The sequence below is a fragment of the Tachysurus fulvidraco genome, chromosome 24, assembly GCF_022655615.1.
Source record: "Tachysurus fulvidraco isolate hzauxx_2018 chromosome 24, HZAU_PFXX_2.0, whole genome shotgun sequence".
Lineage (NCBI taxonomy): Eukaryota > Metazoa > Chordata > Actinopteri > Siluriformes > Bagridae > Tachysurus > Tachysurus fulvidraco.
The window spans coordinates 4,504,222-4,523,412 of NC_062541.1; the positions used below are offsets into that span (position 1 = coordinate 4,504,222).

Here is a 19,191-nt window from a genome sequence, read left to right on the forward strand (position 1 = left end):
AAAGAGTTTATCAGTAATTATCAGACCGTGTAACAGTCAGTACTACAGAGACACAGTCAGACAAGGCCAAGGCCAAAAACATGCATCTTGTTTATTTTCCTCGCTAAGTGCATTAACACCCCACCACCACACACACACACACACACACACACACACACACACACAATGTAGCTCGAGCCGTGTTTCTGTTTCACTTAGTTAGAACTTGTCCAGGTCGATGTTGATTCCCTTCATCTCGATCAGTATTCTAGAAAATTCCACTGGTTTGTTTTTTTAGGCAACAAGTCCAAACAGGAGGGAGGGAGAGAAAAAGGGAGGGAGAGAAAGAGGGAGGGAGAGAAAGGGGGAGACAAAAACTCAAGAGAGCAACAGAGAGATAGAAACACACGGGGGGGGGGATATCTCTCTCTCTTTCACTCTCTCTCTATGTCCTCTTCCCTCTCGTCTCTCTCAGAAGAGAGAGAAGAAGAGAGAGAGCGAGAGCCAGGAGAGGAGAAGAGAGAGAGATGAGAATAGAGAGAGATGGCGAGAGCGCGTATATGAAGGGTATCCACTATACTATAGATTAATATAGCTGAGCGATAGCGCTATGGTATACCACCCCCTTCTCTCTCTTCTATTATATACATATCTCTCGCTCTCTTCTTGTATCCCCCTCTCTCTCTCTCTCTCTCATATATCCTCTCTCTCTCTCTCTCTCTCTCTCTCTCTCTCTCTCTCTCTCTCTCTCTCCCCCTCTCCCTCCCTCCCCAGCTGACAGTAGGACTACTGAACAGATTTTCAGTGTAAACACACAGGTTTCTGACCATCAGTTAGATCTTAATTAAACCCCAAAGTGTTTCACTGAGTTGATTAACGAAGAGATCGGAACACTGCAATCACACGTTCGTATCAGAGCCTGTTTTTTTTTTTTTCCTTCAATATTTAAAAAAAAAATCTTTTACCTCGGTTTCCTCTGCAGAATCTGAGCATCTAAATGTTTTAAGAGCCTTTCAGGTTGGAAATACTGAGGATTTGACCTCATGACCTCCTGGATGTAATTGTTCTAACTGTAAGACTAGCCGGTGCGTCATATCGACTTAATGTGCCGTGAGATTGCGTAGCTAACATAGCTGGTGTTCAGTGGTGCCTCATGCTAACACACAGCACTTACATCTCCTCTCCACTGTATTGTTTATCAGCTACGTCTGAGTCATTAAACAGCTTAAGCTTTGCAGTCTGGACAAGGCCTTGTCCTGTCTTGTCTCTCTTATTCACTTTTCTTCTCGTCTCTCTTCTTTTCTCAACGTTTCTTGTCTATTCTTGTCTTTCCTAGTCTTGTCTTTTCTCTTTTTGTCTCATTTGTTGTCTCTTCTCCTATCTCCCCCTTCTCGTCTTTCCCCCTTCTCGTCTCATCTCTCCTCTCCTCGTCTCCTCTCTCCCCTTTCTCGTCTCTCCCCTTCTCGTCTCTCCCCTTTCTCGTCTCATCTCTCCTCTCCTCGTCTCTCCCCTTCTCGTCTCATCTCTCCTCTCCTCGTCTCTCCCCTTCTCGTCTCTCCTCTTCTCTCCCCTTTCTCGTCTCTCCCCCTTCTCGTCTCATCTCTCCCCTTCTCGTCTCATCTCTCCCCTTCTTGTCTCGTCTCTCCCCTTCTCGTCTCTCCCCCTTCTCCTCTCATCTCTCCTCTCCTATTCTTTCCCCTTTCTCATCTCTCCCCTTCTCGTCTCGTCTCTCCCCTTTCTCGTCTCTCCCCTTCTCGTCTCTCCCCCTTCTCTCCTCTCCTATTCTTTCCCCTTTCTCGTCTCTCCTTTCCTCGTCTCTTTACAACTTCTCCTTCAGGTGTTTCCGTGTGAAAGGTGCACACCTGTAAACGTACGCTTTATGTCTCTACCCCAGAGTGCAGGTTATAAAGCAGTGTGTTTACAGGATTAAAGGTGTGAGGGTGCGGCCTGTTCAAGTCACTTCTCTCTTTGTGTGTGTTTGTGTGCTTAACAGGTGGATACCCAGCGCCCTGCTACACACCTGACGGCCGGCTATGAGGAGCGGTCAGGAAGTGCCCTTTACACCCCACACTGCCTAGACGTGAGTCACACGCACGCACACACAAACATACACACACACACACATACACACACACACGCGCACACACACACACACACACACACACACACACACACACACACACACACACACACACACTGCCAGATTCCAGATACAAAAACTGTCTTTGTACTTAAGCTTGTTTGTAATACCCTGCTCACTACACATGTTGCGTTTAAGACTCAGACGTCTGCCTACTTGCATTCAGCATCTATTTAAAATGTCACCTGACAAAATGTTGAAAGTATTGGCACCCTTTGTTACATTTGTGTGTAAGTCGTTCTGTTTGTGTTCCTTGCAGGCCAACAGCAGCTGGCAGGAAAACCCTAACACTCCTTCACCCGCACATCCCAGCAGCATCCAGTCACAAACCTCCAACTGAGAGAGACGCACACACACACACACACACGCACACACACACAGACAAACACACACTAGACCTCAGCGCTTCCACCAGTCCAACTCTGCTTCCTCCTCGGACTCGCCTTTTGTTTTGCAAGATCTCAGCTACAACATCTGTAACGAGCCCCCCACACCCAACACACACACACACGCACACACTCACTCACCCTCCCTCACACACTCCCTCACACACTTTCAAGTTCGGACTTCATTGGACAGTCGTACAGGAGCTTCGCTCAGGAAGGAAACACAGGAAAAGGAAAAAGAAAGGTCACATGTCAGAGCATTCTGCTCTGTGCTGGAGTGCGTGTGTGTGTGTGTGTGTGTGTGTGCGTGTGCACATTTACTAAGCCAGCTACACTGAAGACCACAGGATCTCCGTCCTGCCTGCTTTGAACCAAAGCGCTGTCGAGGGTCACGCGTTTGTCCGTTAGAGAACGTCCTCAGACAGCAGCAGCACGTTGTCAACACCATGCAGATTGTCCTCCGTCTCTGTCTCCAGTCTCTTCCCGAGGCCGTGCACTCCACAGCTGCCAACTCCACATCCTGACTAAGGTCATCAGTTCCTAAGGAGAACGCTCACTAACCGCTAGCCGTCTTCCTGCGTTTCTGAAAATACTAAATATATAGAAATATCTATGAAAACAGCGAAGCACAACTGTTCAGTCTCGTGACTTTTTGTTTTGTTTTGTTTGTTTTTTGCTTTTTTTTTTTTTTTACTCCCGGATGAACGGAGGAGAAGGTGGAGAGGAGGTTGCAGGTCTGTACTGGAGCGACGGGACAGCGGTTTTAATCACGAACCCGCAGGCTAGATTGCTCACCGGCCTTTTGTCTACTAGCTTTTTCCCCCCTGTTTTTATTTTCTCTCTCCGTTTTAATAGCGTAGCGGCTTTTAATAGCTTCCTTCCTCACAGCGTAGAGTTGAGTAGAACTGATAGCTTTCCAGCCTGTGAGAAGAGAAGAGCTGTGGCTTGAGCTTTGTGCCACCGAACATTTCCCTTTTTTTTTTTTCTTCTTTTTTTCTTTTTATCTTAAACAATCAGAAAACCAGTCTTCCATCCTTGCATGTTAACTCTTGGAGACTAATACCCTCGTGTAGCTCGTCAATTGTGTGTTTTTTTTGTTTTTGTTTTGTTTTATTGTTTCCTTCCAACGAGCAAGTCAACACCGCAGAATGTAACGGAACGACAGACCAAAAAAAAAAAACAACAAAAAACCCACCACGTTTTGGAGGAGCGTCAGTTTTTTACATCAGCCTTCGACTTGAACCAGAGCCGACCGCGTACCTCTGAACCAAAAAGGAAAAACAAACAAACCGAAAGGTAAAAATAGATTGAATTGAAATCAACCTGTAGGAGGATGTAAAAAAAAAAACCCACCAGGAGGAAGTGGGCTTCGAGTCGACGCTTTTGTACGATGTTATCCTTTTCTTTTCTTTTGTCTTGTTACGATTTTTATCTGATTGTATCTTTCTCTATATGCGACGGAAAGCATCCATACTGTGATACTAGCATGCCACATCGTCCCGTTTAGTAAAGAAAAAAAACCTTTAACCAGGCCGAGGATCAAGGGCTCTTCTCTTATTTGAAGTCGAACCAAAAAAAAAAAAAGCGTGCGGTTGTTTTAAAGCTGGTGGACTGCAACACACGCCGAGGACCGACACGTTAAACTCCAGTTTCCTGAAGACAGGAAGTGCGCAAATAAAGCGCGGACGTCTTCTGTTTCGAAGCCGTTTCTCTCACTTTCTCCCACACTCTCTCTCTCTCGCGTTTGTTTTTTTAAATAACCTTTAATACTGACAAATGGAAATTGTTACACAATGAACTTGACACCTGAAATGTAAGATGGGTATTGTTTCCCCCCCCACACACACACACACACACACACACACACACACACAGAGGCGAGCAGATGAAATGATGTTTTTACCCACATCTGTATAGATTAATGTTAATCCATTTCAGCTGGCTGGCTTTTCTTCTAACTAATGCTATTACTACACCAAAATATTTTTTTTTTGTTTTTTTTTTTTATTATTATTAATAATAATAATACATTTTTTTTTCCTCTTCCTCCCTTCCTCCTTTTTGTACTCGTCATCACCGGATGTCATTGTACAGATTGTGGAATGTTTAAGTGTATTTCTCTTTTTTATAAAATGTACGCGTTTGATTTTAATTACTTTTATTTTGTTTTGGGTTTTTTTCCTCCTTCTTCTTCTCTCCTGACTTGACTCCACTCATGAGCTTCGGAGTGTTTGTATTTTGTATTTGTAATGTTGTTGAGTTTGATTCTGGGTTGTGTTTTTTTTTTCTTTTCCCTCTCTCTCTATCTTTTTTTTTCTTTCTTTAAATCGGCTGTTGTGTCCGGTGCAGTGAAACCTGAAGCTTATCTGCGTATTTTCTGGAGACGTTTTTAGAAACCCGACAAATAGGTGAAAGGTTACGGCCGCGTAACTCTCGCAGGTTTAGCAGAGTGTTTGTTCGCTCCCCAGGAGATCCAGCCTGCCAGCAGCTCCGACTCCTCCCAGCAGCTCGGGGCTCTTTTCTGTCCTTGTAAAAAAAAAAAAAAAAGTACAGCTGCTAAGCGTGCGATGTTTTCATTCCTGGAAGCTGTCGGTCGTTTACGACATCTTTCTGCATGAGCAGACATGTTCGCCGCCCGCACGCACACGCGCACATCCCTGATATCCTGGAATTGTGCCACATTGCTGGAATTTCTCAGAGCGTCTCACCTGAGACAGACTCGAGACTCATATCCTGTTTACACATCGGGCTTTCACACTGCTCACAGGTCAGGGTTTATCCAGTAGCCCAAATCAATTCATTTAACCATTTAAAAACTAAACGAGGAACAAAACAGGAAGCTGGACAGAGTGAGACGATCTACATCCTAGACGGACCCCCGTATCCGTGTAAACACACCAATAACAACAAAAAACACTCGATCTTGTGACGAGGTCGAATTTCACTGCACCGTAAACAAACACAGCGATTTTTGTGGTTTTTGTTACATATATTTTTTTTTTCCCCTTCTAGAATTGTAGTGTATCCCTCGTTCTCTCTCTCTCTCTTTCTCCCTCCCGTCTTTTCCGCCTCTGTATCCCTCCTCACTCCTCCTTTTCTCTACCTCTCCCTTTACCTCTCTTCTGTTCTCTCCATTTCTCTTGTATATAAAACCCTGCCATTTTCAGACTTGTTAGTCTGGTATGAACTCCTTTTATACCTCAACTTTAGAACTGTTCTAGTAAGAGAAAGAAAAAAAAAAAAGAAAAAAACATCAAAGGAAATATGAGAATTGTAGTGTTCCTTATTAGAAAATCGAAAACTAATAAAATAATCTAGTGTGCTTTTGAGCTCGGGTGTGTGATTCATTCGTTGTTGTTTTTTACGGTCCATGTGATCTTTCAGCTGGTATAAGAAGAAAAAATAAAAACATTTAACAGGATTTTACAAAATATATTTAAGCCACAGCGGTAATGGCAACAGTTCACATCAGTAATGATATAAAATATGGTAAAAATAATAATAAGAAAAAAAAAGTGTTTTAAAACATCCGTCAGTGTGTGTAAATGACAACTGTTTATTTGTACAACAGCTCTGTGTGCGTGTGTGTGTGTCACAAAAAACAGGTTATAAAAGGAAAAAAATCCAAATATTTGAATCCATTTTTAAAAAAAAGATCCAATCTGTTATTTATTACTATAACAATGCAATCCATCAATGCTACATTACAGAAAGTGCAGTTCCTCCTGATTACCGTAACACTCTTGTATCAAAAGCTACAGCTTCTACATCCATGACTCATTCCGTGTCCGTTTCGGAGCAACAAAGCCGACTCGGTCACACGGACACCAGAGAGGATCACACGATCGTATACAAGATTCAAACTCGTCGTGGACGTTTACTTGCGATACTTTAACGTTACTACATGTGACACAGACGCTTGTCTTTTCGGAATTTTTTTTTTTTTTTTTTTTAATTTTTTAATCAGGAGTATCTGATCCTGAGATGACAAAAAAAAAAACATGGACGGATATATATATATATATATACACAAAAAAAAGTCTTCAGAAGTGGCATTTCCTCTATAGCTACTAATAAATTATGTTTTAACACCAAGTCGCTGTTTGATTTTTGAATTTGATCGATCGATTCGTTATCGGACGGCGCGGCCGTGACGGTCGTTCTTAAGAAGAGAAGGGGATCAGACACGAAGGTTCGCTGCTGTTCCTAACCTTTGCTTAAACGGATTAAAACTTGCACCGTGTCGTTAATAAATTGTACGTATTGTAATCGCTAATCTGCAAATTGCTGCGGTGGAAGAGGAATAAAACAGTGCATGATGTTCTGTTAGAGGAAAATAATCAGGGTGGAGACTCAGGTTTTTTTTCCCCCCTGACTTTAAACCAGATGTCGACTGTCAGATTAGACGGTGTCTGTCGTAGCGAAATGCGGCATTAGATGTCTAACGTGATCGTCTGCTACATTTACTAGCCCTCGTATCGTTCGGGGACGTACAGTGAATGCGAGATTAAGTCTTCCAGTCTCTAAATCTTGCAACGAGAAAGCGGGATTCAGAAAGATATGCGCTCTCTGTGGTTATGGTTGTCGTTGTCCGTCAACAGCCTGTCCGATTTCAGAGTGTCCGAGTAGACGTTATTGGGCTCGACCTCCTGCTCCCTGTCCCGCCTAAACAGGAAACACAAGATGCGCTTAAATGTGTTCCTCATGTCCTCGTCACGACACGAGTAGATGATGGGGTTCACCAGAGAGTTGCACTCGGCCAGGGCCAGGCAGTACTTTTCGTATTTCAGCACCTGGCAGCCTGTGCACTGCAACCCATCCAGCAGCAGGATGACCAGCCCGGGGGTCCAGCAGATCACGAAGGCACCTGAGGACAAAGGAACAGGGCTGAGCATAAATAATCAGTCCTCATGTACAGTTGGGGAGCATATGTGAGTGTGTGTCTCAATGCCCACATCCTGTTTACCCCACACACACACACACACACACACACACACACACACACAAGCAGAGTGATTCACTTCTCAAGAATGCCTTGACTTTTTTTTCCATTAGTTTCTGTATGTCAAGTTATTAACATCTGTTTCCTATAGAGGCTTACTGCACAATTATCATTCCTCACGACACAAACACTACAGACTATTTTAAGTACCTTAATGTTCCTGTCGCCGCTGCTCCCTTTATTGTTTCCGTTCCATTTCCCCTCCCTTTCCTTAACCCTCCATTATGTGAGCTTTATCTACTAATAACTAGTTGTCAGCTTACTGAAAGGTGAAACTCTAGAGTACAAAAGTCCAGCTAAGTCTCAAATTCTGTCCAGTCAGTTAACTAGCGCGAGCTCACGTCCCTCTTCTCTTCTCTTCTCTTCTCTAACAGGGAAGATTATTTACAAATAAATGTTCTAAAAAATCCTGTCAGGTTTAAGGTTTAAAATCATTTCCTTCGCTTTAGTAATCACAACCGGAGAAGAAAACGAATCGTCGGTTAATCTTTTTTCAAAAAAAAAGTGACACGAGCGCTAGCTAGCGAACGTGCCGATCTCACGGGAATCGGTCCTGTCGGACGAGATCGCGTCTGGATCGTATTTAGACGTTTATGGAATGAATTCTGTCAGAAATCCTGTCAGCTTTAATTAGCTACAATCTTACATGTCGATTCAACTGAACTGAAGTGATTTGTGTGGCACTTTAACGATTCACGTCGTCTCAAAGCAGCTTTTCGTTAGCATAGAAACTGAATTTTAAAAAAAAATTAAAGTTCAACATTGTCACTATTTATCTCTTAACATTTATCCCTAATGATGAGCCTGAGGTGAAGGTGGTGAAGAAAAACTCCCTGAGATGATATGAGGAAAAAACTTTGAAAGGGAACCAGACTCAGAAAGGGAACCTCATTGTCATTTGGGTGACACATGACAGGAAATTATGTAAATGTAAATGATGTCCTTTCTACAAACGTTTATAGTTAAAACGACCAAGAACTCCTGAGGAGCTAACAGGTCAGCTTCGTTTCTGAGTTCACCGCAGTTTCAACACTGATTCCTTCCTGCTGAAGTCTTCAAATGATCGCTGATGAAGACCAGACCTTAAAACTGACTGACGCAACACCGGTTCAAAGATGGCGTGACAATCTCTGTGTAGCCCCAAAGCTCCACAGCAATCCCATGAGTCAAAAGCTCGTTTAGCTAGCTAGCTATAATCAGACGAAGAAAGCTCATGAACATTTATAGAAAGGTTTTATAAATCCTGTCACGTTATCTAGAGTCAGAAGAAAAGCCAGTGAACATTTAGAAATAAATTCCCTCCGTCAGGTTAGGTTGCTTACGTCTGCTAGTTAAAATTAGCAGCAAAGCTAACGAAGGTTTATGGACACATTTTCTCCTTAAATACTGTCAGGTTATAACCTCGATAAAGGTTTTTTTTTGTGATGTAAACAAAAATCGAAGCAGAAATAAATCACGTGAGAAAGTGAAAAACAATTAGTAGCATTTTTATGTGAAAACAAAACAAACAAAAAAAAGAAAAACTTTTTCTTTGATTAAACTACAATATTTTGTACACAAGTCATCTCAGTTCAGCTACTTTTAACAAACATTTGTAAATAAATCCGGCTTAGTTCGAGTTAGCTAGCTAGCATGATCAGGGAAGATAAATGAACTATTAGGAATCTGTTCGGTCGAACGCCACGTCGGCTCCTTTAGCTATAAAACTGTGAAACACTGTCGCACTTATGCTAACTAGGTGCTAAGCATTAGTAGAGAAATGAACAACATTAATGAAGAGCGTCCTGTATACATGTAGACTAACATTCACTGGGTCTAGATAAATATCGAGTTTTCAAAACTTGAGGTGAAAAAAATGTCTTCAGGGAGATTTGGTGAGATGAAGAAATTTCTCACACAGCCAAAAAAAAAACTTACATAATGTGGTGATATAACAAAACCTGCTTTACCGCCATTGCTACAAACACACACACACACAGGATTGTACAGTACAATGAAAAGCTTTCTTCACATATCCCTAGTTGGAAAGGATCTGAGGTCGGAGCGCAGGGTCAGGACTGGTATGGAGCCCCGGGGGCTGTAGGGGTGAAGGGTGTCGCTCAGAGGTCTTATAGCATCTCAGAGGGATTTCAACTCCAAACGCTTGGGTTTCTATCACACAGCTTTAACCACTCGATCCACTGATTTGCGCTTTCTGGAATAAAACTGCTGATCGTCCCTTTCACATGGCTGTAGCATCGTCGCTTTTATTAGTTTACTTGTTTTCAATTGTTATTCATTGTCTGGAGTTCAGTAGATCCTTTTGGCTCCGAAAACCAGGCAGAAATGTGTTTACCGTGTAACCATGACAACTAGCGGTTAGGATCTTAGGAAGTCAGGACAATAGATATAAAGGAAGAACAATGCCGAGGTCCTTTATCTTATCTAGGCTCTAGACGGGAAATCGGGATTACAGGAGCATCGTACCCCTCCAAAATTCCCTGAAAAAAATCGTCTCCATCAGCAGCCGTGAAGTTAAAGCTCTCCATCTTAAACGTCGGCGTGTTCCTAGTAACGACTCGTACACCGGGACTCGCGAGACGATCGAGCTACTTAAAGGTGCGGTGCACGATGTTCGAAAGCCAATGTTGACATTTCAAATCACCAAAACAAACACGCCCCTAACCCAAATGGGCCCCACCCCTGTTTTGATAGCTCCGCCCCACACATACATACGCAACCCAGGCAACTATTATGGCGGAACCTGCTGGGGCAGCTGGCCGAGGGGAGATTATTTTATCAATAAATGAACTCAATGAGTAACACAATGGTAATACAAATGTGTTTTTGTAGAACTGTGTGTTGTACCGTGAAAGGTTTATCTCCGTTTCACGCCGAAGACGTTCAGTTCTCTGCAGCGCTGGAAAGCTAATCCATTAATAACACGGGCCCTGCTTCTTGCCTTATCGTAAGCCTTTTATCTCTTAATGTTAAGAGATAAAAGGCTCATGTCGATGTTTAACAGCTTTCGGCTAATGTCTCGCATGCGCACTGAACGCTCTCTCCGCGCATATTGACAAGACACGCCCCTTCCTGCTCATCGGCGTCGACCCCGACTCGGTTTTCTGAAGCGTTTCTCAAACAACGTGCACCGCACCTTTAATCTAAAGCTTGATAGCAAACGAAAAGGAACAACATGCTGCTATTTTACAGAGAAAAAAAATCTTTGTCATTATGGTAAAGCTTTCTCTATTAAAAAGGAGAAGTTTGTTTGTTTCTCTGCAGACAGAAAAGAGAAGAGAGAAAAAAAGACGACTTTTTATTTTAGTGTTAGAAAGTACATGTTCATTAATCAATAAATAAGAAAAGAAAGAAAGAAAGAAAGAAAGAAATAAAGAAAGAGAAAGAAAGAAGGGACAAAATGTAAAGAATTTCATGTCTTATTTTTTCAGTTATCACGTCTCACATTTTTGCACATGAACACTTTATTCTACTATAAAGATTATTTTCGTTTTATTTACTTCCCATAATATATTTCGATGATTACTGGATTTTATCTTCTCTCATCTTCATATGATTATATTTAATATGTGTGAATGATCTGATTTAAACTTATCATTCGGCTCATGTTTAAATGTAGCAGGCAGTAACACCTGATTAGCATCGCTGTGTTGCTAATCTGTTGCTAACCCGTCTTAGGAAGATATTTCTATATTAAATAAATCAACATTACCCAGAATCATGGAGACGGTTTTCATCAAGCCGACGAGCGTGTCGTTCTGCCTGACGTTAAGTGTGTACGGCAGTGTGCTTTGGCTCTTCCGATGCACGTAGACGAAGATGCGGGTGTATATGGCCACCATGATGGAGAACGTCAAGAGGTTGAGTATAGCCCAGAACACTAGGAAGCTGCGTGCGTACAGCGGCGCCACAGTGGAGCAGGCCTGAATGTTGCACACGCAGTTCCAGCCCATGGTGGGGACGAGGCCCATGATGATGGCTATGACCCAGATACCTACGATGAACATTAGCACGCGCCGGTTGGACATGGTGCTGTGAAGCTGCATGGTGAAGATACTCTGGTGTCTTTCCCACGCCACGGCCAGCAGGTTAACCACGGACGCCGTCAGACTCATCTCGATCAGCGCTCCTCGTACAAGCCACTCGTTCTGCGTGAGCCCGATGGTCCACGGCCCCGTGTGGAAGATGAGGTTGAGGTAGGAGATGCCGGCGAACAGGTCTGCTGCCGCCATGTTGCCCAACAGGTAATAGATGGGAAAGTGGAAGCGCCGGTTGATGATAATCGCCACCATCACCAGCAGGTTGGCCAGGAGGATCAAGATGCACACGGGGACTCCGATTCCAACCACCACGAAGTCCCGCGTCTTCCAGTCTGCGCTGATGTTCTTGTTTTTAATTGAGTAGAAATAGGAAACATTCTTATAGCGTCCATCGCAGCTATCAGCCGCGAGTGACATGGAGGCGTTCAGCATCGGATAAACGATCCAAAACGTCGTCTGCTAGATTGCGCTTTCCTGTGCGGGCAAGCCGCCCTCCATCGGGGACATTCAGTCAGAAGCTGAAGACTGAACTGGATCTGCTCATCAAAGTCACAAGAAAACATCTCAATCAGAAAAACAGAATATATACATTTATTATACAACAAGACAGGAATTAAAGCAGGGGTTTGACTTCTCAAATTACAATCAATTAATCCCTAAAAAATATAAACAAACAAACAAACAAACAAATAAATAAACCCTCATAGCCAAACCAGTAAAACAAACGTAGTAGGTAAGATTTATCCCCCATCGCTGAGAAGCTGGTTCCTGACCCTGACAAGTACGTTGTTTGGCATTAAAAATCTATTTTAATAATAACATCCAAATAGTTTCAGAAGGACACTGGCTTAATTATCTTTACATTAAAGAAAATATGAAAATGTACAGAATCCAGCCAGGTATCTTCATTCATTCATTTTCTACCGCTTATCTGAACTACTCGGGTCTCGGGGAGCCTGTGCCTATCACAGGCGTCATCGGGCATCGAGGCAGGATACACCCTGGACGGAGTGCCAACCCATCACAGGGCACACACACACACACACTACGGACAATTTTCCAGAGATGCCAATCAACCTACCATGCATGTCTTTGGACCGGGGGAGGAAACCGGAGTACCCGGAGGAAACCCCGAGGCACGGGGAGAACATGCAAACTCCACACACACAAGGCGGAGGCGGGAATCGAACCCCCAACCCTGGAGGTGTGAGGCGAACGTTCTAACCACTAAGCCAGGTATCTGATTATGAACAATAATTACGTAATGGCACTAAAATCTGTTTTCACCCTATGTAAATGCTGCACAGTTCCACAGAGATTTGGGATGTGGTAACGTGGTTAAGATTTGGTTGAAGAAGTGGTTAAGATTTTGCTGTCAGTTTGACAAAACTACAACCCTGACCAGGGATCTGAACTAATGAACTAATGAATCTGTCAGTCGATATATATAGATAGAGCTTTATTAGCAGAGCTTGGATATCAGTACTGCATCAGAAACAACTCACTCACACCCACGCACGCACTAACACAGCCAGTTCCAGGCTTGTAAACCAACACAGATTCATCTGTAACTGAAAAGAAAAGTGAAAGAGATGGAGAGATTGTAATGAAAACCAGAACTTCCACCTTTTTTAGTTTACAGTATAAACCTACAGCACCTCGTAGTAATTACACGACTACGTCCAGCCCCGGAACAAAGAAACGGAAACGTAGGATTGATTGTAGTGCAGAAAGCAGCCCCGGTGTCATGGGCGTAATGTAATGCAGTGATGTAATGAAATGGCATGCAGATGAGCTCCTGCAGTACATCAGTTATGAGTGGAGAGAAACGGACGGATCCGCTCAGGCATGACAGAAGGATCCACTGGTTTAAGATATACATATATATATATCTCGATCTCTAATACAACATCAAATTCAATAGGTCCGTGTCATGATACCACGTATGTCGTACATGATATCATGGATGTTTTCATGGCAGAAAGGATGTATAAAATGTTGTATTTTTGTTAGGATTTCTCTGAGAAATGCATCTTGGGATCAGTTTAGTGCAGTAAACTTTATCATATCATTACAGTCATTACCCAGAACTTTCTTTTGGTTCCTTAAAATTTATTAAACAACGATTTGTTAACGGAAATTATATTATAAATTAAACCGGTGTCTGGATGCCGTTTAAGGCAAGTATAATGTTGCAAACAAATCGCATTTTCAGGTTCATTAGCAAATCTAAAACACACACACACACACACACACGGAAAGCTGTAATGAGCAACATGTGTGTGCTTGTGATCCTCTGAACAAATCCTCCAAGTATTGCATAAATCATTTCTGCCACACATTTTGTTTTTTAAGCTCTGTGTGCTTCTTGATTTATTTATTTATTTAATTTCGTTCAATTTTATTGCGTTCGTATCGGATTTTATTGTAACATCACGAGACTCGGGGGGTTAATTAAATGTGCTGTATAAATAAAGGTGACTTCATTTACAGCGTCATCATAATCGATACAATAAGGAACTTGTTATTATTTTATAATCTATTCTTTTATGGCAACACTTTAATTGTTGGTTGTTGGTCATTTATTAACAAAGCAAATGGCAGAGATCATGATTTACATCTGTCGTGACAGTGTATACAGGTATTATACAATTTACACACACTAATATCTTTTGATTTATATGCTTTTTTACCTTAACCCCAGTGTGAAGGATAACAAAGAGCAATAAAAACACTTTTAGTTTCCTTTTCTTGCCATTTGGGTATCGGTATAGAAATCAAACCCATGATATCATATCAACCCTGAACACTTAACACTGTTTGTCAAGTACAACGTTAATTACAATACACACCAAGCCAAATCCCCTTGTTTAGATTTCCAGACAAAAGCCAACAGTGTTGTTATTTATTAATTTATTTAGTATCATGATGGTATCGATGTCACAATAATCATGACAACCTTTACAGCTAGTTTACAATATTAAACCTTTCTTCTATCCATTTTATTTTATTGTTTTTACTACTTAGCTTATTTTATACAGACAAAAACACTGATTTGCAGTTGCTTTTGATTTCAGGAATCTACATGATTCGGTTTATTTCTTTGTTTCTACATTGTGAATATTCTGGATAATCGGAACGGATCGAATCGAATCGGTTCGTGACAGCGGTGAACCGATACACCTGAAATATCTTATGATACGGGATAAATCTGGCACAGTTCGGTGTATAAATCTATAAACACTGCTTATAACGATAAGGCTTATAGGCAAGGACACTTTCCTCCCACTCAAGTGTTGCTTGTTGTCTGAAAAACACCGAATTTTGTCCCTTACTGAATCAAGCACCGAAAACCGAGAGTCGGTTCTGGTTTTTCAGGTTTCTCCATGAAGCTGCACACTAAAGAGGTGTTGGCTTGTAATTATTATGGGGGGAAAAACAACAGACATAACATTTCAGCTCTTCTCTTCTCTACCGTTTTTCACCTCAGTGATATTGTTGTTGTTGGTGGTGTTTTGAGCTCGGGCTCTGTTGCTTTCGCGCTCGGTTGCTCTCGTGCTCTTTTGCGCTCGTGCTCTTTTGCGCTCGTGCTCTCATATTGAAACACGGAACATGGTTTTTTTTACTTCTTCTTTTATTTTAACGCCGCTCATAAAGCTGGCCAAAATATGCACCGAAAGTGTTGCGTCACTTACCGCCCGGTAAATCTGTTTCCGCCCGAATACATCCAGAGACAGAGCTCGGTGAAGCAGGAGAAGATCCTGGCTCGTGCTGACGAGTCTCCAGGACGTTACCACAGCTCTGAGCTAATGACCTGTAAATGTGAGCGAGGAGCTCGGCGCTGCTGTTCCTGCGCTCTGATTGGCTGGGGTTTATTACGTCATCATAACAATTTTATTACCAATTGAGAGAGAGAGAGAGAGAGAGAGAGAGAGAGAGAGAGAGAGAGAGAGAGAATGTAAGAGTTAGTGATGAGAGAGAGATAGAGTGAGTGAGAGAGGGAGAGTGAGTGAGAGAGAGAAAGTGAGAGTGAGAGAGAGGGAGAGTGAGTGAGAGAGAGCCAGTGCAGACGTGCGAGCGCGGGGCGCCATGCGTCCGAACGAGTGCTCGACCGGAGGGATATCGCAGCCCTGTCATCGTGCTAGCGCGGCGCGCGGCGCGCGCCGACGCGCGCGCGCATGTCCGCGTTCGTGCTTCGCGCTCTCGTGCGTGATGCCGCGACGCGCGTGCGTCCGCCAGCGCGCGCGCGCTCGGCGCGCGCGCGACCGTACTGCGTGCGCGCGGGCGCGCGCGCGGGGCGTGCTGACGCGCGCGGGCGCGTGCGTCCGCCCGGGCGCGGGCGTGCGCGCGCGCGCGTGCCGCGCGCGCGCCGCGCGCTCCCGCGGGCGCGCCGCGCGTCGCGCCGCGCGCCTGTCTCTCTCGCCGCGCGGGTGCTCGTGCGCGCGGCGCGCGTGCGTCCCCCGCGCGCGGCTCGCGTGCGCGGGCGCGCGCGCGCGCTGCGCCTGTCCGCGTTCGTGCTGCGCGCGCGCGCGCGCGCGCGCGCGCGCTCGCGCGCGCGCGGGCGCCTGTCCTCGTGCTGCTCTCGCGCCCGCGCGCGCGCCCCCCAGCGCGCCAACATTAGCGTGATGATGCTGAGAGAGAGACCAAGACAGAGAGAGAGAGGGAGAAAGAATATGAGTGCGTGATGAGAGAGAGAGAGAGAGAGAGAGAGAGAGAGAGAGAGAGAGAGAGAGAGAGAGAGAGAGAACTGTGGGCAATTAAAAAAATGCAGGATTATATGATGCCTAAGTAACTGTACTATTATTATTTATTATTTGACATTATAGTCATTGGTCTGAAGTCAGAAATAAAACGAATACTTTAAAGCATAAACTGTTTACATACACAAGAAGTAAAGAGTCGTCTGGTCATTTGTTTTTGGGAGGAAACCGAAGAACCCAGGAGAAACCCACGTAGACGTGGATAAGAAATTCACACCTCTACTCTGAAGGTAATTGCTCTAAGTGTTGCACCAGATACCGTAGAGCTGTGAGGCATCTGGTGAAATTACGTACTAACAAGAACACATCACATCTTCCAGGATTTTCTGTCATAGCACTTGACCAGGCTTGTAGTCTATCGTGACCATCGCTGCTTGTTATGGGAGTCTCCTGTACTTCATGCAGGGACTTGATAACGTGGTTCATGTAGAAACCTACCGAAGACTGAAGTCTTCACACATTTAGCTCAGTTCAGTGATTTAATACAATTACACATGAACACATGAATGTGTGTAGACTTCATTCGTCAATCTCCATAAAAAAAAAGAAAAAAGAAGAAGAAGCCCTGAACCGAGTCCATGTGAAGCACCTCAGTCAGACCATCCTGACAGTACTGGTATTGTTCTTTATCTTAACACAACAGAGTACTCACAAAGCTCGGAAACGCTGAAGACAGTGTCAGGGGTCTTACTTTCAGTTTACTTTCCACAATTGTGCGAACAAGGGTGTAGGTTTTGGACGGAATATGACACGGTGCACGGCGCAGCGAATGAGGCGCGCTGTTATCTCGGTAGGAACTTGTGGACGTGACTGAAGCGGGAACTGGGAACAAAAAAGCAGACCAAACACAATTTTAGACATTTGTGAATTCAGTAACTGACACAGACACACGAAGCAAAGAAGAGAGTGAAAAACAAACAGTTTTATATGTTAAATAAAACATATGTATTACCAGAGATGGGGGACTCAAGTCATATGACTTGACTTGAGTCAGACTTAAGTCACAAATTTGAGACTTGAGACTTGCTTGACAAATATTAAAAAAAGAATCGACTTGACTTTGATTTGACATTCATGACTTGAGACGACTCGGACTTGAGTTAAATCACCCAGACATGGGAGACTCGAGTCATATGACTTGACTCGAGTCAGACTTAAGTCACAAATTTGAGATTTGAGACTTGCTTGACAAATATTTAAAAAAAAATCGATTTGACTTTGATTTGACATTCATGACTTGAGACTTGACTCAGACCTGAATTAAATGACCCAGAGATGGGGGACTCGAGTCATATGACTTGACTCTATTCAGACTTAAGTCGCAAATTTTAGACTTGAGACTTGCTTGACAAATATTAAAAAAAAGAATTGACTTGACTTTGATTTGACATTCATGACTTGAGACTTGACTCGGACTTGAGTTAAATGACCCAGAGATAGGGGACTCGAGTCATATGACTTGACTTGATTCAGACTTAAGTCGCAAATTTAAAACTTGAGATTTGCTTGACAAATATTAAAAAAAGAATCGACTTGACTTTGATTTGACATTCATGACTTGAGACTTGACTCGGACTTGAGTTAAATGACCCAGAGATAGGGGACTCGAGTAATATGACTTGACTCGAGTCAGACTTAAGTTGCAAATTTAAAACTTGAGATTTGCTTGACAAATATTAAAAAAAAGACTCGACTTGACTTTGATTTGACATTCATGACTTGAGACTTGCACATGTGTGACTTACTCCTACCTCTGTACACCCAGATGTTGTAGGATACTGATACTGACAGATGGATGGATGGATGGAATAGTGTCCCTTTTTTTGAATAACTGAGAGAAATAGAAAAAAAAGTTAATCAGAAACCTTTCTGATTTCAAATACATTACTGATACTGACAGTTGGATGGATGGATGGATGGATGGATGGATGGATGGATGGATGGATGGATGGATGGATGGATGGATTAGTGTCCCTTTTCTGAATAACTGAGAGAAATAGAAAAAAAAGTTAATCAGAAACCTTTCTGATTTCAAATACATTAACTCTTTTCTCCTGTTTTTGTTGTGTCCATGTTGATCACTAAATGTTTTTGCCATGTCTTACTCCACAGTTGTGTTAATATGAAGTTCCACAGAAGGAGACACTCAGGACATTAAGAATGTCTAGTGTTTCATCGGTACTTCTCATTTATCAAGCCTACAAAACAGCGATTACTTTTATTTCACACAAAGTTTCCTATCTTAAAACATCTAACTAAACGATAGCAAACTCTTTTCTGCTCTCTGAGATGCCCCAAGTACTTATTCCTAAACAACTAAAATCCACTTAAGCCAGTAAAATTCAGTAAAAGGTTATCAACAGGGGCAAAAACACATATCTCTCACTGAAACAAAAACAGAGTCCTGACTCATTTTAGATCAGTCACCACAGACTCACAGACACCAGCATCAGTCACTTGTTTATACTGATGGAAAATTCCTGATAAGTCGAGTTGGGTTAAACACCAGTGTACTATAAAGGTGTTGTGCAGAAGCAAAGAGGAGAAGTTTACAAAATCCACTGAATTAAAGATGAACCTTTCTTTTCTTTTGGCTTCTTCTACTTTTTTCTAGCTACAGTATAAACACTTCCTCGTCGCTGCTTCTTCGTGACCTTCTGAAATTAGTCACGTTATTGGACTAATTTAGTCACATAATATTTCTGTTCTATTTATACCTCTGAGACGATCTGATCCACTCACCAGGGCCTCCTGTTGGTCTGGAGGCACTAAAGTATCTGCTGAAACCACTTTATAACAAGAAACACTTCTGTTCTTCAGCAGAAATATTGACTAACCTTGAACGCAGAGGAGGTTTTTTTTTTTAACCCAAACTATTGACACA

The 19,191-nt window shown here is 43.0% G+C and overlaps 2 protein-coding genes across 3 annotated transcripts in view; one reads left to right on the forward strand and one right to left on the reverse strand.

The window, feature by feature from the left end:
* pbx4 (pre-B-cell leukemia transcription factor 4) overlaps positions 1-5,834 on the forward strand; it is a 51,228-nt gene extending 45,394 nt beyond the window's left edge. For both annotated transcript variants that reach the window (XM_027155069.2, XM_027155070.2), the window contains 2 exons: positions 1,973-2,059; positions 2,379-5,834. In XM_027155069.2, the coding sequence (XP_027010870.1) occupies positions 1,973-2,016 (44 nt within the window). In that variant the 3' untranslated portion in view covers positions 2,017-2,059; positions 2,379-5,834. The remainder of the gene's footprint in view (positions 1-1,972; positions 2,060-2,378) is intronic.
* Positions 5,835-6,146: 312 nt separating this feature from the next.
* Positions 6,147-15,398, reverse strand: lpar2a (lysophosphatidic acid receptor 2a). Its single transcript, XM_027155071.2, has 3 exons — positions 15,243-15,398; positions 11,220-12,083; positions 6,147-7,372 (listed from the first exon to the last, which is right to left on the reverse strand). The coding sequence occupies exons 2-3, from the start codon at positions 11,977-11,979 to the stop codon at positions 7,056-7,058; spliced, it is 1,077 nt and encodes a 358-aa protein (XP_027010872.1). The 5' UTR covers positions 11,980-12,083; positions 15,243-15,398; the 3' UTR covers positions 6,147-7,055.
* Positions 15,399-19,191: the final 3,793 nt, after the last annotated feature.

Excerpts from the sequence above, each read along its gene's own strand:
- lpar2a (XM_027155071.2), bottom strand. The coding sequence starts at position 11,979 with ATGCTGAACGCCTCCATGTCACTCGCGGCTGATAGCTGCGATGGACGC. Across the intron at positions 7,373-11,219 it reads AACCGTCTCCATGATTCTGG|GTGCCTTCGTGATCTGCTGG; the intron begins GTAATGTTGATT and ends CTTTGTCCTCAG.